The 23,548-nt window shown below is 39.9% G+C and overlaps 1 protein-coding gene and 1 pseudogene across 1 annotated transcript in view; one reads left to right on the top strand and one right to left on the bottom strand.

Moving 5' to 3' along the window:
• The window catches only part of STK3 (serine/threonine kinase 3), a 374,136-nt gene extending 352,202 nt beyond the window's left edge, over positions 1 to 21,934 (top strand). Inside the window, exon 11 of the mRNA XM_066379205.1 lies at positions 20,584 to 21,934. Coding sequence (XP_066235302.1) covers positions 20,584 to 20,742 — 159 coding nt within the window. The 3' untranslated portion in view covers positions 20,743 to 21,934. The remainder of the gene's footprint in view (positions 1 to 20,583) is intronic.
• On the bottom strand, positions 19,214 to 19,291 carry LOC136401812 (small nucleolar RNA U3; annotated as a pseudogene).
• Positions 21,935 to 23,548: the final 1,614 nt, after the last annotated feature.

The raw sequence follows: 23,548 nt of genomic DNA, 5'->3' as shown, positions 1-23,548 counted from the left end.
TATTGGCTTAAGAATATTATACCTACCTTGTATCCCCAGAATTAATCCCACTTGATCTTGGTGTATGATCTTTTTTATGTATTGTTGGATCTGTTTGCTAATATTTTATTGAGGATTTTAGAATCCATGTTCGTCAGGGATATTGCCCTGTAATTTTCTTTCTTTGTAGTCTTTTTTTTTTCTTTCTGGTTTTGGAATTACGATAATGCTGGCCTCTTAAAATGAGCTTGGGAATCTTCCCTCCTCTTGAATTTTTTGGAATACTCTGAGAAGGGTAGGTGTTAATTTTTCCTTGAATGTTTGATAGAATTCATCTGTGAAGCCATCTGACCCAGGACTTCTATTTGTTGGGAGTCTATTGATTACTGATTCAACTTCACTGGCTGTAATCTGACTATTCAGATATTCTGGTTCTTCCTAATTCAGTTTTGGAAGGTTGTATGTTTTAAGGAATTGACCCATTTTGTCCAGATTGTCAGTTTGTTGAGATATAGTTGTTGGTAATCTTTTCATACAATTCTTTGTATTTCTTTGGTGTCAGTTGTTACTTTTCTTTGATCTCTGATTTTATTTATTTGGGTCCTCTCTTTTATTCTTGATGAGCCTGCTTAAAGGTTTCTCATCTCGTTTATTTTTTTCAAAGAACCAGCTCTTGGTTTCATTAACCTTCATATTTTTTTTTCTAGGCTCCATTTTATTTATTTCTACTCTGATCTTTATTATTTCCTTTCTTCTACTCACTATGGGCTATGTTTGTTGTTGCTTTTTTTAGGTTCCTTTAAGTATAAAGTTAGATTGTTTGAGTTTTTTGTTTGTTTTTTGAGGTAGGTCTGTAATCCTATGAATTTATCCCTTTTAGGTCTGCTTTTGCCTTGTCCCATAGATTTTGGATTGTTTTGTTCTCATTTTCATTTCTTGCAAGGTATCTTTGATTTCTTTCTAGATCTCTTTGTTAACCCCATTCATTGTTTAGTAACATGTTGTGAGCCTCCATGTCTTTGTGTGGTTTTTTTTCTTGTGATTGTTTTTTAGTTTCATACCATTATGGTCAGACAAGATGTTTGATATAATTTGTCTTCTTAAATTTATTGAGACTTATTTTGTGTCCTAACATGTGGTCTGTCCTAGAAAATATTCTATGTGCACTTGAAAAAAATCTATATTCTGCTGCTTTGGAGTGTAGTGCTCTGAAAATATCAACTAAATTCAGCTGATCTAGTATGTATTTAAGGCTGCCATTTTCTTGGTGATTTTCTGTCTGGAAGATCTATCCATTGATTTCAGTGGGGTGTTAAAATTCCCTACTGTGACTGTATTGCTGTCAGTCTCTTCGTTTATGTCATCATGATTTGCTTTACATATTTAGGTGCTTCTACGTCAAGTGCATAAATCTTGACAAGGGTTATATACTCTTGTTGGATTGTCCCCTTATTCATTATGTAGTGTCCTTCATTGTCTCCTATGATAGCCTTTGTTTTAAAGTCTGGTTGTTTTTTGTTTGTTTGTTTTCTTTTTAGAATTTTTAAAAATTTATTTTAATAAATTTAATGCAGTGACATTGATAAATCAGGGTACATATGTTGAGAGAAAACGTCTCCAGATTATTTTGACATTAAAGTCTGTTTTGTCGTATATAGGTAAGGCTACCCCAGCTTTTTATTTCCCTTTCCATTCGCATGAAATATCTTTTTCTATCCCGTTACTTTAGCCTTTGTGTATCTTTCATTCTGAGGTGGGTCTCTTGTAGATAGCATATATACAGGTCTTGTTTTTTATCCATTCAGCTACCCTATGTCTTTTCATTGGAGCATTTAAGCCATTTATGTTTAAAGTGATTACTGATAGATACGTATCTATTACATTTTACTCTTTTAACTCTGTTCCTCTCTATATTTTTTTAACTTTTCTAAGTGAGAGGAGGGGAGATAGAAGCCTAAGACTACCGCATGTGCCCCAACTGGGATTCACCTAGCAACTCCCAGTCTGGAGCTAATGCTCTGCCTGTCTGGGGCCATGCTTACAACTGAGCTATTTTTAGCACCTGAGGCAGAGGATCCATGGAGCAATCCTCATCACTCAGGGCCAATGCGCTCAAACCAGTCAAGCCATGGCTTCAGGATGGGAAGAAAGAGGGGCGCGGGAGGAGTGGAGAAGCATCTGCTTCTCCTGTGTGCTCTGACCAGGAATTGAACCCAGAACATCCACATGCCATGCCAGTGCTCTACCACTGAGCCAACTGGCCAGGGTTTGTGTTTCTCTTTTATTTATTTTATTTTCGGGGGGAGAGAGAAAGACAGACATGAAGGGAGATGAGAAGCATCAATTCATAGTTGCATCACTTTACTTGTTCAATTGATTGCTTTTTATAACATGCTTTGACTGGGGGGAGGGGGCTGCAGCCAAGCCAGTGACACCTTGCTCAAGCCAGCAACCTTGGGCTTCAAACCAGTGACCTTTGGCTTAAGGCAGAGACCATGGGATTGTGTCTGTAATCCCACACTTAAGAGTATGTGACCTTATACTCAAGCTGGTCAGCCTGTGCTCAAGACAGATGAGCCCATGCTCAAGCTGGTAACTCGGGTTCCCAAACCTGGGTCTTCAGCATCCTTGGTCAACACTCTATCCGCTGTGCCTCCACCTGTCTAGCTTTTCTTTTTTTGAAGCTCCTTTAATATGATTAATAATACTGGTTTGGTGGTAGTAAACTCCTTCAGCATTTTTTTGTCAGGGAAGCTCTTTATTTTTTCTTCTATTTTAAATGATAGCCTTGCTAGGTAAAGTAGTCTTGGTTGTAGGTCCTTTTCATCACTCTGAATATTTCATGCCACTCTCTTCTGGCCTAAAATGTTTGTGTTGAAAAATCAGCTGATGGCCTTATGGGAGCGCCCATGTAAGTAACCAACTACTTTTTCCTGCTACTTTTAATATTCTCTCTTTGTCTTTAACTTTTGCCATTTTAATTATGATGTATCTTGGTGTGGGTCTCTTTGGGTTCATCTTGTTTGGGACTCCTTGCACTTCTTGGGCTTGTGTGTCCTTTTCCTTCATCAGGTTAAGGAAATTTTCAGTCATTATTTATTCAAGTATGTTCTGAATCCTTTGTTCTCTTTCCTCTTTTTTTGGTACCCCTGTGATATGGATGTTGTAATGCTTCATGTTGTCCCCAAAGTTCCTTAAACTATCCTCATTCTTTTTTATTCTTTTTTTTCTGCTCTGAGTGGTTTTCTTCTTCCCCTACCTTTACTTCCAAATCACTAATTTATCCAACCTACTGTTTATCTCCCAGTGTATTCTTGATGTCAGATATTGTATTCTTCATTTCTGACTGGTTCCTTTTTATGTTTTTGTTTTTATCCTTGCTAACTGTGAGGTATTTTCTGCCGAGGAAGAAAGAAGGATGTAGCCACCAAGTGTGGACAAGCAAAAGCTTTATTTAGAGTAGTGGTCCCCAACCCCCGGGCCACGGACTGGTACTGGTCTATGGGCCATTTGGTACCAGTCTGCAGAGAAAGAATAAATATATAACATTATTTCCATTTTATTTATATTTAAGTTTGAACGTTTTATTTTTAAAAAATGACCAGATTCCCTCTGTTACATTTGTCTAAGACTCATTCTTGATGCTTGTCTTGTAAGTTCAACAATTATATTTAAAAATACCACAGTTTTTATGCCGGTCGCATAATTTTATTTTGTGCATTTATCCGTCCGACCCTAAAGGCCGTTCCGTGAAAATATTTTCTGACATTAAACCGGTTTGTGGCCCAAAACAGGTTGAGGACCACTGCTCTAGAGCACTCCCGGACAAGGTTCAATGGCCCGCAAGACGGGCCTGGGAAGTCGCACAGCTTCTCCTGCCTGAGGGTAGTTCATAGTGTTGGTTGGGTGGTGGTGGTGTGATAGGTCGTGGCGAAACTTCATTGGCTGACAGACAGTTTCAAAATGCTCCTGGGCTGTTTCTTTTGGCAGTCATAGGTGTGGGTGGTTTCAGCCAAAGTACCCAGACCTGGTTCTCCGTGTGACTTTCCCCCATTGCCAACCGACCTCACACTAACTCTTTTTTTTTTAAGTATTTATTTATTTTTTCAGAGACAGAGCGAGAGTCAGCTGCAACACCTTAGTTGTTCATTGATTGCCCTCTCATATGTGCCTTGACCGTGGGCCCTCAGCAGACCGAGCAACCCCCTGCTCAAGCCAGCGACGCTGGATCCAAGCTGGTGAGCTTTTTGCTCACACCAGATGAGCCTGCTCAAGCTGGGGACCTCGGGGTCTCAAACCTGAGTCCTCCGCATCCCAGTCCGACACTCCATCCACTGCACCACCACCTGGCCAGGCGACCTCACACTAACTCTTTGAAGTTCTTACTTTGTTCCCTGAGTAGCCATATAATCGTTACTTTAAACTCTATCTCTGATAAATTGCTTATCTTCATTTCAATTAGCTTTTTTTTGGATATTTCTCCTGTTCTGTCATTTGGGGCCTGTTGCTTTTTCTCCCCATTTTGGCTGCCTCTCTGTGTTTGTTTCTATATATTAGATAGATCTGCTGTGATTCTCAGTTTTTATGGGGTGGCCTTATATAATAGGTGTTCTGCTGGATCCAGTGGAGCAGACTCCTTGATCACTTGAGCTGGGTATTCCAGGAATGACCCTTGTGTGGTTTATGTGGGCCTTCCTGTTATAATTGAGTCTTGATTACTATTGGCCTGTTTTGTGTGGGATTGACCCTCAGGCTGGCTGACTGTGGTTCTTCCTTAACCAATGCATGCAAGCTGCTTTGTAGGTGTAAATAGAATTGGTTTCAGCTGGGTTTGGTGCCTGATGAGATCTCCCTTTGTATATGCTGCTTGTGAAGCCTATTGGACCTTGCTGTGATGTTGTCTAAAGCTGGCCACTGGGTGTGTTAGTTCTGTGCTTCTTGAGAAGGAACCTGGTGCAGGCCAATATGAGACACTGCCTGTGACTATCTTTCTGCAGCCTGTTTGGAGCTACAAGCCACTCAGTTTGTGGCAGCCTCTACTGGGCTTATGTGCACATGGGAAAGACTAAGCTGCACTCTAAGGGAGGCATTTACCAGCACTGGGCCCAGGAGCAGGTCAGTAAAAGTCCCAAGGCCTCCTGAGATGTGCCTCTGGCTGCCTGTTGGGCTCAGTGGTGGAGCCTCTGGTGGAGTTGGGAAGAATGGGGTAGTGGATCTCCCCTGAGGGCGAGGTGAGGGTCAGCCTTCAGAGAAGGTGATGGGTGTGGCTCCCCAGGCCCCATTCTCTCCTCAGAACCATAAGCCCTAGAGTCTTTTTATAGGACTCTAGTCAGTGGCCCTCTTTTCAAATCCACAGAAAGACCCAGCTCTGCGATGCTTTTTGGTCTCCCTGTGTGGCTAACTCGGCTGTACCTGGGGGCCGAGCAGCCCACCAGGTCAGGGGAACGGTGCCGCTGTGCCCCACTCGGGTGAGGGGACGGGCCTCTTTTCAGACCCACAGGGAGAGAGCCAGCTCTGCACTGCTCCCCGGGCTCCCTGCACACTGAGATCGGGAGGGGAGCCGCTATGTGCTTAAGGTGGGGGGACAGGCCTCTTTCAGACCCACAGGGAGAGAGCCAGCTCTGCTCTGCTCCCTGGGCTCCCTGCACACTGACATCGGGAGGGGAGCTGCTATGTGCTTAAGGTGGGGGGGGCGGGCCTCTTTTCAGACTCACAGGGAGAGAGCCAGCTCTGCTCTGCTCCCCGGGCTCCCTGCACGCTGAGATCGGGAGGGGAGCTGCTATGTGCTTAAGGACAGCTGTACTGTCCCCCTCCCTGCACACTGAGATCGGGAGGGGAGCCGCTATGTGCTTAAGGTGGGGGGACGGGCTTCTTTTCCAGCGCCTTGCTGTCCAGTCACTGTCGTATGTCCCCTACAAGCCTCCCCCGAGAAATATTGTCCCAAAAGTCCTGTCGGCTTTAGCTTGCAGAGCCCTCTATAGGGCGGCGCATGTAGAGTGTCCACATCAGAGTCAAGATAGAGGTACACTTCCCATGTTGATGCTGCACCCCTAGGAGTCTTCCCCCCCCCCATAGGTGGCATCTGGGTGAGCCAGCCCAACCAGATCTCCTCTGATTCGCACCACCCATGCCCTGTGGGCTCCTCCTCCTGCGCCATTGCTCTGGGCCTGCGGCTGAGGACCCGGCTCCTGGGAGGAGAGGGAGGCTTCCTGCCACCTGCCACTGTCCCCGGGCACAGAGCTGGTCTCTACCACTCTCATCCCTTCTTACCAGTCTCCGCGAGGCTTCTTCTGCCAGTCCTTGGTTGTGGTATTTTGTTCAGCTAGCCTTCAGTGGTTATCAGGTTGCTTGTACTGTCATCTAGCTGTAAATCCCATTTGGTGCTGGGAGCAGGGGGCTGTCTCCTCCACCCACTCTGGCGCCATCTTGGAGTTAGGTCTAAAATCTTTCCTTTGGGGTAAATTTTATTTTCTAAGACTCGTGTGGCAAGTAATGATGAAGAACTTTGATCAAAATTTATGATTGTTCTTTAAGTTTTTAAAGAACATTTGTCATATTTTGAGTTCATATTATTTTATAAATAGCTCCCAGACCATGATTCTTATTTTTTGGCATTTTAAAAGAACTACAGATTTAGAGACCTCAAAACTAAACTATTAGGAATCCATTTTATTTGTAGGTGTTACTTCACGAAAATATTATGTATTACAATCTGAGTTTCATGATTTGTGGTTTTCAGCTGACCTCTATTTTATTTTAAAACTCTTTTTTATAGATTTGGCAAAGTAAATTGTGCATTTTTGTGATACATAAATTGTGACTATAATTTTTGTGATACATAAATTATGACTATAATTCTTGTGATGATTATAACTTAAATGGTCACAATAACTATTGTGATATTGCTACAGTAGAAAATTGTGTAAATGACTGTGCTCCGTAATTTAGTAAGGAATACGCCCTCGCAGAGCATGTTCTTTCGTGCATGTTTACCAAAGGAGTAAACTATGGCCCTGGCTGGTTGGCTCAGTGGTAGAGCGTCGGTCGGCCTGGCGTGCAGGAGTCCTGGGTTCGATTCCCAGCCAGGGCACACAGGAGAAGCGCCCATCTGCTTCTCCACCCCTCCCCCTCTCCTTCCTCTCTGTCTCTCTCTTCCCCTCCTGCAGCCAAGGCTCCATTGGAGCAAAGTTTGCCTGGGTGCTGAGGATGGCTCTGTGGCCTCTGCCTCAGGCGCTAGAATGGCTCTGACTGAGGCAGAGCAACGCCCTAGATGGGCAGAGCATCGCCCCCTGGTGGGCATGCTGGGTGGATCCCGGTCGGGCACATGCGGGAGTCTGTCTGACTGCCTCCCCGTTTCCAGCTTCGGAAAAATACAAAAAAAAAAAAGTAGTAAACTATGATATTTGTTATCATTTTGAAGTATTATTTGACAGAAGCCATTTTTTTAAAAAAGAATGAGTTGAGATTAAAATAAATGTATTATCAGACATGCATAATGAACATGTAATGGAGTATGGGACTCTTCTATAGTGAAATCAATGAAATATACTGGATGATACCTTGATTTTCCCAGATATCCTTTCTGCTTTGCTTCAATCACAGATGTACTTACTTGATAACACACACACACATACACATGCATGCACATATTTTATTTCGAGTTAACAGATTCATATCACAGTGTTGAATGGGACTTTTCCTGTTCCTGTACATCGACACTAGAGGCCACAGCTGAAAACAGCAGGTGCTAAGTACCCCATATTCTAAAGAAAGCCACCAACAGTTGAAGCCAGATATCTCATTCCAGGGCTTACTAAGAACCCCACCAATTTTCATTTGGCAAATATTTATTAGGTACCTATTATGTTCAGGCAATGTTCTAGACACTGGGGATGCATCGATTTACAAGGTTCCTGTTCTAATTGGATTCACAATCTGGTGGTCCAGGGGTCGAGAACCTTTTTGGCTGAGAGAGCCATGAACGCCACATATTTTAAAATGTAATTTCGTGAGAGCCATACAATGACCCATGTACGTTAAGCATTATCCAATAAAAATTTGGTGTTGTCCCGGAAGACAGCTGTGATTGGCTCCAGCCACCCACAACCATGAACATGAGCAATAGGAAATGAATGGATTGTAATACATGAGAATGTTTTATATTTTTAATGCTATTATTTTTTTTTATTAAAGATTTGTCTGTGAGACAGATGCAACCATCAAAAGAGCCACATCTGGCTTGCGAGCCATAGGTTCCCGACCCCTGGTCTAGAGGAAGGGGAATAGAATAGCTCTCTCCTTGCTTAGATTAAAGTGGGAAAGGGAAAGGAGTGGGCTTCCTGAGAGCCATCCACAGGGATTGGTGCTGCCAGGTGGAAGACTGGCATTTAGTATCCCAGCCAGCTGCTTGCTAAGCTGGTTGAACCTGCAAACTCACTGCTACTAGGACAGAGCTCAGTGAGTAAGTTCCTGGAAGTCCAGAGGATATATTAACATACACATAGAAGATTTCTGCTTCTCTTCTAAAGAACTCTGTAGGTAGGAGACCTCTGTTGATAGAGCCAAGGCCTGAAGGATAACTAAGCACCATGGCATAGGACCAGTGTGCTAGGAGAGAACTAGGGGACTTCTCCTGTTCCTTGGGTCCTCGTGGTCCCTGGACAGTGTGGAAAAACCTCTGTGGCTCTAACAATGGAGGTCAGAAGTGCTAAGGCTGCCTACAGGGCTTCTTGGCCAGAGGAGACAATACCCCTGACAGCTGCCCCTCTCCAAGAAGGGTGAGCACCAGGATGATACCAACCACCACTTCTCCCAGGAAATACACACATGTACACACATACAACCTTCTGTGCACAAATCACCAGTAATCAACCAAACTAGAGCAACACCAAGGAAACATCCTCCCACTGACAAGTAACTGTTGACATCAAAAGATGTCTCCTTCCTAGCTCCCAGAACCAGAGGAGCTAGACCTTGAAGAGAGATGGAGAAAGACTCTAGATACAGACATCATCTCTTCCCACTGCAAATCTCTAGGTCTCTCTGTGCAGGATGAGATCTGTATTTAATATGAGAATGAAGTTTATAATTGGTCTGGACTTTTAATAACTAAAAGTGTCAAGGAATCAGTGAGATCAGCCCAAGATTCCTTAAGGAATATGTCAGGGAAATTTGGTATAGCACAGCTGAAAAAGTGTGAGTGGAGAAAAATGAAACTATTTTAAGTTTGTATGATAGTTATATAGCAATTTAACTGCCCAGTAAGCTAGTTACAGATATATTTGGAGGACTTTTTAAAAAATATTTATGATCTTCTATAACTAATTATATTCAGTAAGTCCTCACTTAACTTTGTCAATAGCGAAGCTACATGTAACAAAACAAGAGTTAAGTTCCTACAGCATATTTTTGGTCACAAAAACATCACCAAACTTCTAAAGACCCAAAATGCTTCTAATATCGAACATTGAAATACATGTGAACTATATTTGAGAAAGATGAATAAAAACAAGTGAGAGAAATCTTTCCCAACCCGCTTATTCCAGTTCAGGGTCATGGTTGGCCGGAGTCTGTCCCTGCAGCTCAGGATGCCAAGGGGAACCAACCTGGGACAGGGCGCCCTTTCATCCAATGGCCACTCACAAATACCCACACACCCACTCCCACTCCCACTGCAACAATATGGCCACATTCTGGGGATGTTGGGGGGAAACTGGAGCCTCCAAAGAAAACCCACAGACATGGGAGAACGTGCACACTTCACATGGACATTGGCTCTGGCCAGGAGTCGAATTGTTTTTCCTCATCAATGTTATAATGAAATGACGTTGGATAAAATGTTATTCAAGGACCTACTAAAGTTCATTTTTTAAAAAATAAAGTATGTGAAGTTAATTACTGAATTTGTTAATCCTTCATTTTTGGCCTTATCAATGTTTTAAATTATTCAGTGTTCATCAGAATCACAGAGGTAAGACATCAGTCAAAACTAATAGGACTTCATCTGCCCCTTAATAGATCTGGAAAGATTTAATTACTAGTTTGTTTCAAGTTACTCAGATTTTGTTTTTCTGGGCCTAGAATTTTAGAGCTGTTTACAGTGTAACAGAGCTACGCATGAATTAACTTTTTTCTGATATTTTTAGCAGGCAGAACTGCTTACTGGGAACTGAAAGGCATAAAAGGAATGGGTATTCAACTGCCATTGAGGAACACAACTAAAATGTCACCATTTTTTTATGTGGGTGGCTCAGATTTCTTCAGGATAAGATAATTGTGGGAATACTTATCAGTTTACAGCCCATCTGCTAGATCTAAGCACGAGAGCAGATCACCCGTGGGACAGTCTGCATGGGCACAGGTCAGGGAACATGTCTTTCCATGGATAAAATTGTGGCATCTGTTTCAAAGCCTTGTGTAGAAATGTGTTTAATTTTGCTAGAGAGCTGATTAAATAGGAAAATACTTAATTAACATGTAATTATTTCATAAGACCAATTATAGCTAAAATGTTAATATAAGTAAAATATTTTACTAGGTTCAACCTGAGAGGAAAGTTGGGATTTTTTAAAGCAGGATTTCCCTGTTTTTAATCTATTAAAAAGAGAATCTGTTAAAAAACTTTTATGTGGTAATTGGATTTGGAAGTGCTTTTGTAGTTCTTGGGAGACCAAAGAAACCGCTCTCGGTGGCCTCCTGTCCAACTTATGCCAGTGGGTTTGATGTTGTCTTTGAGTGCCTGCATGAGCACCTCCAGCAGTGTGGCCTGCAGTAGGTCACTGGGTCCCCCGAAAGGTCCTCGCCTCTAAAATAGGGTTGATACTGTCTGCCCCATGAAGTTCAGTGACTGCTAGGATTCAGTGACAGTACGCCAGATCTAGGATACTAACACATTGTGTGTGATCAGCAATGGACACTTTCCACTTCTCTCCCATTGATATGTATAAGAAACTATTTTCTCTCTCTTCTTTGGGAATGAGAGTAGACTCTAAATGTCTTAAATTTACTGTAGATGTTCTGAGGTGAACAACCAAAACAGATACTTCGTGGCAATTCCTAGTTACAATCCCAGAACAGTTACAGGAATTCAGTCAGAAGACAGGCAGGGGCCACTTAGCTCAAAGCAGATTCACCTGTGAGCCTCCATCCAGCTGGATGAAGAGTGTCTGTTTGGGGAAGAAGGCTGCACCAGTAGATTTCATGTTAATGCCACTTTTAAGAGCATATTTCATAAGGAATGCACAGGGAAGAATTCAGCTTTAATTATATAATGTGTCAGGATTTATCATTATTTTGTAAATACATCTTGTAAATGTATATGTAAGGTTTTCTGTAAACAGGCTTCATAGTAGTTTCAGCTGATTTGGGAGGTTTTTTTTGTATCATTCTCAATGCCAGATATTAAATCAGGAAATGCCTTAATATATCGATGTTTTATTTATTTATTTATTTTTTATATTTTATTTTTTTGCTTTACTACCTATTATTGCTGTAGCTCAGTCTTTGGCAGAAAGCCCCTTACCTGTTTATATACATCTAAATGTATCAGTGGACCTGACTGGAGTTTTGCTAGAACTTTGTTGCTTTTCCCACTCTCATCATTAGTAAAATGAGTGTGACAGCTTCTATGAACAATGTTTTGTAAAGCTAAACCAGATTCTGTTCAGCAGAGGAAAGATACAAGTTAAAATGGAATATTAGGGGAAAAAGAGTATGTTGCCCCAGGCCAGATACAACTCAAAACAGTCTGAGTTATGCACTGATAAGTCTTACAAAATGCTATAGGCAATTCAGCATCAAAATTGCCATAGAAAATTATTGTTGTTAGCCATTCTGTTGATATTTCATATTGTTAGAATTGCTAGCAGATGGGAAAATAGATGAGTCAGGGTACTGTATTAGCAATCCACATTTTTTAAATCATAGGCCACTAATAAGGTCTATAGCATCATGAGATTTATTTAAACAGTTGCTAAGAAGAGTTTGTTTTCCCAGTAAACATAGCAAACCTTGTACAGGATTTTCTTGATTGACTATTTTACTAACTGTGTTAACATTAGCATGTAAGACCATTGCTTCATTGTGGTGGTGTCTCATTTATTTTGACAGACTGATTATACTAGCAACCTGTGGGCCCATTAAGTCTTGAAATGTTATATTTACACACTTAAAAACTGTTCTGCTTTTTTGAGAATAAGACTTTTAAAAAATCTCCTGTAATTGGGACTATTTTTGACAAAATAGTATAAAAAGCCAAGTGTTTTCCTCTAGAACTCTTAAGATGAAATTATTTTAGAAAATGATTCTGTCTTGCCTGACTAGTGGTGGCGCAGTGGATAGAGCTTCGACCTGGGATGCTGAGGTACTAGGTTCAAAACCCTAAGGTCACTGGCTTGAGCACAGGATGATCAACGTGATGCCAAGGTCGTTGGCTTGAGCCCAAAGGTTGTGGGCTTGAGCAAGGGGTCACTGGCTTGGCTTTAGCCCCCTGGTCAAGGCACGTATGAGAAGCAATCAGTGAACAACTACAGTGATACAACTACGAGTTGATGCTTCTCTGTCTCTTTCTGTCAAAGGAAGGAAGGAAGCAGGAAGGAAGGAGGAGAAAAGGAAGAAGGAAAGAAAGTGATTTCTTCTTGTCACTTGAATGTGATATTTTTAGGTTTTTATCGTAGACAGGATTTGTAAACTTAAAGTTCTAATTTTACTGACAGTTCTTCCTGATCAGTAACAAGCAGCCTTTCAACCCTCATAAACTTCAGAAATAATTTTAATTATTAAAAGTTCAAACTGTCACCCTGGCTGTTTGGCTCAGTGTTAGAGCACTGGCCTGGCATATGGATTTCCTGGGTTTGACTCCCAGTCAGGGCACACAGGAGAAGCACCCATCTGCTTCTCCACCCCTCCCACTTCTCTTTCTCTCTCTCTTTCTCTCTCTCTCTCTCTCTTCTCCTCCTGCAGTCATGGCTTGATTGAAGTGAATTGGCCCAGGGTGCTGAGTATGGCTGCATGGCCTCTGCCTCAGGTGCTAAGAAGAGCTTGGTTGCTGAGCAATGGAGTAAAGCCCCAGATCAGCAGAGCATTGCCCCCTCATGGGTTTGCCAGGTGGATCCCCGTCAGGCCACATGCGGGAGTCTGTCTCTCTGACTCTCCTCCTCTCACTAAATAAAAATTTAAAGTTTATACTGTCAAAATTATCAGTAGGTTGATTTAATCTTATTTTTCATCTTATGTTATTGAATTAATTGTGCTTTTTTAATGCAAGAACCAGTAAGTTACTAATTTGCAAATATTTTACTTGTACTTTTAAGGGATATTGTGAAATATACTTTTAGGTATTGATTTGCAATCTTACTTCCTGGAAGAAATACGATAATCCAGGACTACCATTAACAAAATGAGCTGTTTATTCAAGCTGTCAGTCATGATCCAAACTATACCAATTTTCAAACAAAATGTTGACTCCTACTTAAAGTAGTTCTAACTCTTTCATTAAACTTATGAACATCTAACTATTATGCTATCTAATTATTATTAAGAAGTTTAGGGGTTTTATTTAAAGTCTTTCACTTGTTGTAAACAAACTTTTTGAGCGCTGGGAGATCCTAGTCTATGAGCTGGCCCGAAGCTCAAAGAAGATGGCAGTTTGACCTTTTGCCGAGCTTCTGAAGTGTATTCCTTTTTATAAGACTGGCCTATAAAGATTTGATGTGTGGGGTTTTCATTCACTATGGCCTTTGTAGCTGAATACTTAAAAACCTTTCACCTCAGGTTGAAGGCCCTGGGAGTGTCTCAGCAGCACCCTGCCATCTGTGGTGACTAACACTTTGAACTCGGACAGTGCTAGGTTAAGAATATCAGACTTGATATAATGAAAAACAGTGTTGACCTCAAGGACAGGTCATGTCTCTGCCATTACCCAAGAGTGTAACTTTGAGCAAACTAGCTCTCATTTTCTCACCTAAAATAAGAAAGAATAGATCATCTTGAGATTCTCTCTTTTTAATAAAAATCATTTATTCTTTTAAAAATTTTTAATAGAATTTATTGGGGTGATGTTTAATAAAATTATACAAATTTCAGGTGTACATTCTCTAACACTTCATCTGTACAGTGTACTGTGTGTTCGCCCCAAGTCAAGTCTCCTTCCATCTCCATTTACCCCCTTTACCCTCCTCCACCCCCTTCATCCCCTCTCCCTCCTGCAGTCCCCACACTGCCCCCCGGACCCCTATCCCCTCTGCCAGAAGGTTCTCTTTTATAATGAGATTCTTTAAGGGTTAACTCAAAACTTTAGTTGATGCTTCTGTTAAACAAATGATTTGGTAATCCCAGATAATTTTAATAATCCAAGATTTCAGAATGTATTTCTTTCACATCCATATGATTCAGTTTGCCTGATGTCAGTTTACATTCTTTTACGGAGTTAGTTTAATTCTCTACCTTTATTAACATGTATTGCCCCCAATATTTGTCATTTCAAATATCTAAGAAAGGCAAAAATTCTTATAAATAAAAAAAATGCCTCAGATAATAAAACAAGATTGTTCTGAAACTCATTTGTTTTCTCTGACTCTGTTTTTGAAGAGGTTGTGGGTCCTGCTTCTGTCTGTACATTCAAGCTCTTCCTCTTACTGTACGTCGGCGCATTTGTTCACTTAAGTTACGTGGCCTTGGTATTTGTAAAGATCGTCAAACTACAGCATTTTTCAATGATAAGGCCTGAAGATTTGAGAACTACTGTTAGTTTTATCATTAAATTCAATACTAAATTGTATTAAGTAAAATTAGCCTAAAATATAAATAAAATCCTTTCCCAAATAAGTTATTCATTTTTGTGCATTTGTTCATTTACAGTAAAAACCATATGGTATTCATAGTCTAAAATTTCCTCTTCACTGACTTGACTTACCAAATTCTAAACTCTGACCAATGTAGATCCAAGACTTGATACTTCAGCTCTGGTCTACTATGCATGTATTTTGGAATTAGTCAACTGGCATAAAGCTGTGGTAATATAGCTATGTTGTGTTCCATGTATTATAGAATGATGGCTCATAAATAGCATTTCTATATTTTTTAAAATGTAAATTCAATTTAATTAACCACACACTCTGTTGATCCATGTACATAGCAACTCCGAAGTAATCTTCTTTCCCTTTATAAAGGCGTTCAGAAAACCTGATTAGTGAAGGAAACTTTTCTCACAATAATACTGATATTTATTCAGGATGTTCAACTTTTCTTCTAATATTATCCTTATTAGCCCTCAAAATTAGCATTTTAAAAGGGTGATAGTGGATTGCATGATATTATAGGGCCAGTTTATCATGATGAGTCTCCATAAAATTTTATCTGGTCTGTCAGTTTTTTAACTACTAAGGCAGTTGAGCAGTACTGTTTTCTAAGAGATCTAAAAAGCTGCTTCTCGGCCCTGGCTGGGTGGCTCAGTGGATAGAGCATTGTCCTGGTACTCTGAGGTCATGGGTTTGATTCCTAGTCAGGGCACATATGATAAGCAACTAGTAAGTGCATAACTAAATGAAACAAGTGGAACAACAAGTTGCTGCCTCTCTCTCTCTCTTTCTCTCAAATCAATGGGAGGAAGAACTGTTTCTGCCACATTTCCCTCCCCAAACCATTTTCTTGCCTGTGGGAGGCTTGATAGCTATAGAAACACAGTGCTAAATATATGTTATTAGGATTAATCAGAAGTGAAAACCAACCAGAAGTTCATGCATAAATCATACCCACTGTATAAAAAGGGAGAAATTCTGCCAGTAAACATCACTTTTGTTTTGTCTAGATAACACCACAATCTAGAGTTACTTATAAAAATACTATTATTTCTGTTTCATTAAAACGAGAAGAGCCTCTGACTACAGATGCAAACATTTGGGGATTGTTTTCTGTTGAATACCAGGCAGATCACAAAATCAGGGAGAATACCTTTTCCTGGATAACTTTGCCCTCATCCAGGGCTACAGTTTCATCGTGAATGCTGACGATTCACTCCCTTAGTCAGTGTCATTAGCTTGACTCTCCCCTGAACTCCAAATCCCCACATTACAATCCATAGCTAACATCTCCACCTTGAAGCGTTGCTTCTATCTCAAACTCACCAGGACTAAAATCACTTCATGAACTACTCAACCCAATTAGTGGTATCAATCTCTACCCCATCATCCAAGCTTGAAGCAGGAATCATTTTTAACCCTTCCTTCTTCCTGAACCTCATAATCAGTCAACAAAAGCCTTATCCATTCTACTTTCAAGTCTTATCTTTTCACTAAACTATTGAAGAAACCTGCTGACAGATTTCCCTTCCTCCATTTTCCCTAGGTTGATCTATTTTCTACACCTATTGGAGATATTTTTCTAAAGCTCATTTATATATGATCATATCACCATTTGTGCCCAGAATTATCTAGCATTTCTTTTTTGCCAACAGGAAGTTTGCAGCAACATGCCTAAGGCCCTAAGCTATCTGCCCCCTCTTTTCCTCCCTCATCCTCTGCCCCGCCCCGCTCTCCCCCCCACGGATCCTTCACACATCACAGTCAGCGACACAAAGATGCCAAGCGTTTTTGTGTCTTATACTTTTTTTGCATATGCTGTTTCCCTTCTCCCTGTCCTATTTCTCAGCTTCTCAGCTTACTCATCCTTCAGTGTATTAACTGTCTGTCCATGGACCTGTCTTGCCAGCTAGATTGCAAGCTCTCTGTGGGAGGTAGAATGTTTTATTCATATCTGTATCTAAAGTGCTTGGTCCATAGAGAATATCAATAAATACTTGAGTGAATGAGTCATCTGAAATTCTCTGACATCCCAGTGGGAAACAGCTATAAATGTAACTTGTGTGGAAGTCAGATTTTCTGTAACCTCAGCCTTACACAGCCATAAACCTGAAATTCGGTTATAAAAACAACAACAGAAACACTCACTTTAGCACTAAAGCCACGTTCTACCTTTCCTTAACAGCCTCAGGCTTTCATTCAGATTTATTTGTTCTTATTTAGTGTGATGCCTTATAAGACTAATAGTTTTTCAAATTAGATGAACAAATTTGAAGTGGAGAAAGAACACATGCCCAATGATGGCCATAAAAAGGAGCTGGTAGATTTCCCCAAAATGAAGATAAAAAACCAGAAATGAAAAAGAAATTATTACTTGGCACAGATTAGTAATAGACATTAACGGTGCTCGTCCTCTGTCCTCTGCTTTAGAAGGGAGCATATTCTATATAAATACTTATAAAGATTGTCTGTTCAAAATGGTTGAAAAAAAGTTTATCACTTAAAGAATGAAGATTTAGATACTTCGTGAATTTATGTGAAACACCTAATTCCCTAATGATACCAATTAATGGTTCTCCAACATCACAGACCTGGTTTTTGCAAATTTTATATATTGACAATATGTCTGTTAGAGAACAAAAAGTATTCTTCTAAGTAGCTTCTTTCTTTAAATTCATTTTGCTACTGTAATATATTTATAAACTGTTGGCAGTTTGCCCCAGTAAAAGTGGTATAAGGTATTTACAGTATCTTAATGCCAAAACAATTTAAGTAATGATAATTGTTTGCTTTGTATGATGTTATTTCTCCTAGTCTTGGATTAACCCATTCCTTTGAGGCATTTATTCTATATTTCTATTTATCTACCCACCTTCGTGTCATGATATTTAGCAGTATAGTGATGTGGGTACAATCTCTAAAGTTTAAATATTTTTTGGAATAGAGGTTGAAACTCGTGCATAAAAACCAATAATAAAATAATACATGACTCTAAAATTAAATACTGAATTGTTGTATAATGTATTTGTGTTGTATAAAATATGAGTGTTATATAGAAATTCAAAGATGGGCTGAAATAGAGACAAAATGGCCTTAGGATATTTGTAGACAGACCTAGGCATATCTTTCCCAGGGAAGTGTGGCTCTGTGTGGTCTCTGGTGGTCCCCGTCTCACCATCTCGCCGTCACCTGCTTATGCAATTCAGCAAGTTTCAGGGGGCCCTGTTGGCTTATCTTTATCTTCAGGGCCATTGTCCTGGGCGCTTCTTCCCTGCAACACTGCCTTCCTGTATTTTTGAAACTTCTCTGTTGAACTTCCTGCAGAGTGTGTCACTCATTCTTTTCGGTGTCTCCAGTGGTAACAAATGTTTCCAGTAAGGAATAGATTCTATTTTTGGAACCAAGAGTCACTTAGGGCCAGGTATAGTGAGTAAGGTGGGAAGATCAAGCTGAAAAGTGCTATTTTTGGTTAAATTGACGTATGACTGTAAAGTAATGAAGTGTTTTCTGACTTGTCTCATAAAATACCCAAAGATAATCTTCTTAAAATAAAAAATAAGCTGCAGATTTTATCATTTAAAAACCAAAACCAAGCCTGGATTGCCTTCACAGACTCTCCCTGCGCCAGGGTTGACCGTGGCTCCCAGAAGGGCAGGCCCTGCTCTGCTGGCTCTGGGGCCCCAGCCGCCGGCTTCTCTGGTGTCCTTAGTCCTTGCTCCTCCACACAGCAGGGTTGACTGTGGCTCCCAGAAGTGCAGGCCCTGCTCTGCTGGCTCTGGGGCCCCAGCCGCCCGCTCTCTGATGTCCTAGTCCTTGCTCCTCCACACAGCAGGGTTGACCGTGGCTCCCAGAAGGGCAGGCCCCGCTCTGCTGGCTCTGGGGCCCCAGCCGTCCGCTCTCTGATGTCCTAGCTCCTCCACGCAGCTGGGCTGACCGTGGCTCCCAGAAGGGCAGGCCCTGCTCTGCTGGCTCTGGGGCCCCAGCCGCCAGCTCTCTGCTGTCCTTAGTCCTTGCTCCTCCACACAGCAGGGCCTCCTCAGCACCCTGCTCACCTGGCTTGTCCAAGGACCAGCACAGTCCCTGCTCCCTGAAGAGAATCCTAGTCTCCATTGAATTTATTACAAGGCTCTTTTCTCTTTGTTGGGAATCTGCCTAAAAAATAAAAATGCTTGCTCCTCCAGGAGAATGTTCACATGAACATGCAGAATTTTGCACATGAGACGTTTACTCCCGGACTTGAGTTAAGAACCTTTTGCTATAATTTGTACCACACACAATAGGGTTTAATTTTATAGGCTCTTGCATCAATTCCTAAATGTTTATAGTAGCTAATCTTCCCTTCCCTTCCAACTAATTTGTAAGTTTCCTAAGGCAAGGAAATAGTTTGCTTGTTTGCTTTCCTTAAAGTGCCTACCAAGATGCTGAGTATGTAACAGCATTCTGTAAATCATTACAGTTTAACAGGTTTTTGTATTTAAAAAAAAAACTATAGAAATGATCCCTGTAAGTATAGTCTTAGGTTTTTGTAAACCACCTGCTACCATTGCTTAAGAGTCAGTTTCTGAAAGAAACAGAGTTTTAGATTTTTTTAATGTTAATAAGATAGAAGCACAGTGTTCATTTATATATATCAGGGCTTCCCATAAGCCCTCAGACAGCATCCCTAAAACATGTTTCTCAGGAGATAAACCTCCTATCTTACTGTTTTGACTTATAAAGTTCAGAATGCCATATTCTGATTCAGAACAGATTTTACCCACTCTACACATGTGACACGAGCCCTCTCTCCCACTGTTACGCAGACAGCCAGTAAAGCAGGTGCTAGTGTTGTCCCCAGAAGCCTTCATAGCAAACTAAATCACCATAGTCAAGTTATATCATTTAGACCAGCGATTTTTAACCTGTGTGCCACAGAAAATTTTAAAACATGCAATACCTGACTATTTAGTCAAGGGCACTGACCTCTTTCCCCTTAGACTGTCAAAATAAAAAATAGAAAACAGCCAACACAACAGTAGCTGCCCACTGTGAACGAATCAAAACTGTACCTATTTATTTTATCAGATCTGCAAAAAATACATGTTTTAGTATGCTGCAGAATTTTAGTAATTAGTTTATGTGTGCCATGAGACGAAAACGGTTGAAAATCACTGCTTTAGAGAAATAATATTATTATTGTTAAATGATAACGTATATAGTGAAAGTCTGATAGGCATTTCATTTTCAAACTGGCCACACTCATGTTAGAATATGACACTTGTCAAGTTTGGGATCCAAATTTAAAAACTGTTTTGCCAAACGGCTTGGGATAAAATTATTCTAGATAATTTAATTTTCTTGTTGAGTTTCAGAACACTTAAAGTTTGCATTTGGTAAAATGGAGGATAGAAAACTTAATTTAACCTGTATTCAATCTCGTCACACTCTTGGGTGATCTCTGCAGGTGTTCACGATGATCTTAGCACTCGTGCGTATGCACAGAGCATAACCAAAAAGTCTGTTCATTGGCGATGGTGGATTTGTCTTTCTGCCTTTTACAAAAACAGATATATTTTTACTAGCTTATTTTTCTCATTTGCTCTTTTCTATAAGCAGTTTGTTTGTTTATTCTGTTGCAAATTACTTGAGGTTCCTGCAAAGATGTGGCTTCTTGGTTCTTAATGGAAGGAATTCCTGTTTTAATTGTTGAATCATATTTCAAATATACTTTGAAGAGTGTGCTGAAATAGTTATGCTAAAACTCTTAAGATTTTAACATATTGTAGATAATTTTACTATATTAATATCTTCATTTTTTTCCTATATCCAGTTAAAAAATCTAAGTTTAGAAGAACTCCAGATGCGGTTAAAAGCACTGGACCCCATGATGGAACGAGAAATAGAAGAGCTTCGTCAAAGATACACTGCGAAAAGGCAACCCATTCTGGATGCAATGGATGCGAAGAAAAGAAGGCAGCAAAACTTTTGAGTCTAATTTCTTCTCTCTTTTTTTCTATAACTATTCTGGAGACCAAAAACCACTAAGAATTGATTTCTTTTTAAATTAACCCTGAGATTTGTGCTCTACAACTAGGCAATGGTCAAAAACTGATTAGTACATACCCAGGTAAATTCTCAAACAGCACAATTTACAGCTGTATCCATTATGATTTCATTTTTAAATATGAAAACAACAGACATGTTTTCTTCTCTTATCTGTTAGCTGTGTATCAGCACTAAAACTGTGTTATACAATGAAGGCTGTGTCTAGAGACCTTGAAAATCCAAAGCTATTGTTTAATTGTACAGCACTGAAGGGCTTTATGTTACAATATTCTTTATTCTTATCTAGTAGCTTATTTATTATATCCCCTTAGATAAACTTATTTATTTATGCCATTTCACTTTATTTTTTTAAGGACAAGGCCAGGTCAGCTTTGATGAAGGTAGGGATGTACTTAATAAATAATAATGTTCAACCAAATTTTATTTTCAGCAGGGAGCTATGGGGTACATTCCTTGATTTCCAGGATAGTTTTCCAACAGGAGCAAAGCAAGAATAACAATAATACCTAAATGGGCCATTTTTATACAGAAGCAATAATTCCATTTTTACCTCCTGAAATTTTAACTTTTTAATTATTGATGTTTGGTACAAATAGAACTATATATATTTAGGTAAGACAGAGCTATAATGTTAAAACCAAAGACATCAATGGAATCCTTGCACACACACAAAAAAAAGTGTGGTAGATATTTTAAAAGAAATCCTTAATACAGATGTAATTTCTTAATATTGTTTATGTTTCATATGTAGTTATTATAGCTAAACATGTCAAACTGTAATAAGCTCATCAAATGCATTTCTGTGAAAATGTGTTCAATTATCACAGGACTTTTTTGTTGATTTCATTTATTTCTTGGGAATTGGTAAACATCATGTGCCTGACAATGAGAAAATAGAAAAAGCATTTGTACTGAACTGTGCAAGCCTTAGGGACTGAAAAAAAAGATTAAAACCATTAAAAAGAAACTCATTTCTAAGCTGAATGAACATTTGCCTGATTAAACTGGGACCAGTCATTTCCAAAGCTACATCTGTCCATCTTGACAGTGTTTGTTCTTTTGTGTGTTTAATTACTATGTGTAAATCATAATGACAAATAAATTTTACTGTGACACCAGCACATTGCATCTCTATATGTTTATTTGTTTTTAATTCATCACCTGGCCTCTCTTTCCCAAAGAAGGAAGGTATCTTATTAGTCAGGACAGGCAAGATAATGCAGCGGTAACAACCCTGAAACTTCAGGCATTTAACATAACACAGGTTATTTGTCCCTTGTATTCCATGTCCATCCCAGGTTGGCAAGGCACCCTGCTCCTGTTACACCAGGGACACTGCTGATGGAGCCTCCACCACCTACAACATTGGTGGTCACCACAGCAAGGTGACAAGTCTCATACTGTCTCCAGCCAGCATGACACATGTCAGGTCATCTACAATCAGTGTTCAGAACTAGCACATGGCTACTCATAATTTCCAGGGAGCAAGGAAATGCATCCTTGCCATGTGCTTGGTGAGGAGGGAAAGGAAATGCTGGTGAGTTCACTAATGACAGCCACAACGAGTATTTCACCTCTGGAAAGCATCTACTCTTTTAAAATGGCTTTTGTGCCCCCACTTAATGCCTTGGAGTAACACTTCTCTCGCTCTGTTGAGTCCTTACAAATAGTAAATTGTATGTTTAATAGGCTATAAATTACAAAAATTTTTTAAATAATGGTAAGTATTAAAAATTTTATGAAAGTTTTTAAGAATGAAGACTGAATTTGCACAGGCTTCAGCTACATCTGTACAGGAACCTATCTGGGACAGTCACATGGGTCAATTCAACAACACCCTACCTTTTTGTCCTTTTCTTAATTGTTTTTTTTTTTTTTTCAGTAATCTGTCTAATACCTTGCCTAATTTGATGAAATCAAATGACTGATTTGCTAGCATCTGAGTAAAACTACCTATATGAAGTAACAAGAAACTTATAAAGGTGATTTCTCTCCAGTTTGCTAAATTGGAATATGTATGCACAGAGACTTGACTTGGGGTGGTGAACACACAATAGAGTGTACAAATGATGTGTTGTGGAATTGTGCACCTAAACTGTATAATTGTGTTAACCAGTGTCACCCCAATAGAAAAGTATAGTTATGCAAATTAACTCAATGAGGCCTGTTAACTATTCTTACTAATTCAACCTTAGTAAGTATCTTCTTTTTAACAGTAAATATCAAATGTTCCAATTATATTGTGATTTTTATTTAAATAGACATTATGCCCTATTATAAGTATTTTTTTAAATACACACAAATGAGAATTAAGAACAATGGGCATTAATTTTAGAGCCATAGGAAACAGCAGCAGAACGTTTTAGGATAATGTTTTTAATTTTTCCTTATATTCTCACTATGTACCCACCACCACCAATCAGATAAAAGGAACTTAACAATATGAAGAACCAAAAGCCATGAAAGAAACTTTCAAGTCTAGGTAAGCCTGGATTAATCATGATGCTTAGGAAAGAGGGTTTTCATGTTATTTTAATGAGTTTAAGAAGAAGCCTCTTTGAGAAAGGAGAACTCAAAGGAGCCATGGATGCAACCTAGCAGCTCAGCAGTCCAGAGAGGGGAAGAGCTGGGTGGGGCTGGCACTCCCTTCAGCTGGGAGGAGCAAAGAGATTTAGTGAGCATTCTTGCCAGAGTAGGCAGTACAAGCTACAGGTGAGCCTAGTGACCTA

This window comes from Saccopteryx leptura, chromosome 3 (assembly GCF_036850995.1).
Source record: "Saccopteryx leptura isolate mSacLep1 chromosome 3, mSacLep1_pri_phased_curated, whole genome shotgun sequence".
In the NCBI taxonomy this organism is placed as follows: Eukaryota; Metazoa; Chordata; class Mammalia; order Chiroptera; family Emballonuridae; genus Saccopteryx; species Saccopteryx leptura.
The sequence above is the reverse complement of the archived record's forward strand: the minus strand, read 5'-3'. Positions and strand labels throughout refer to the sequence as shown.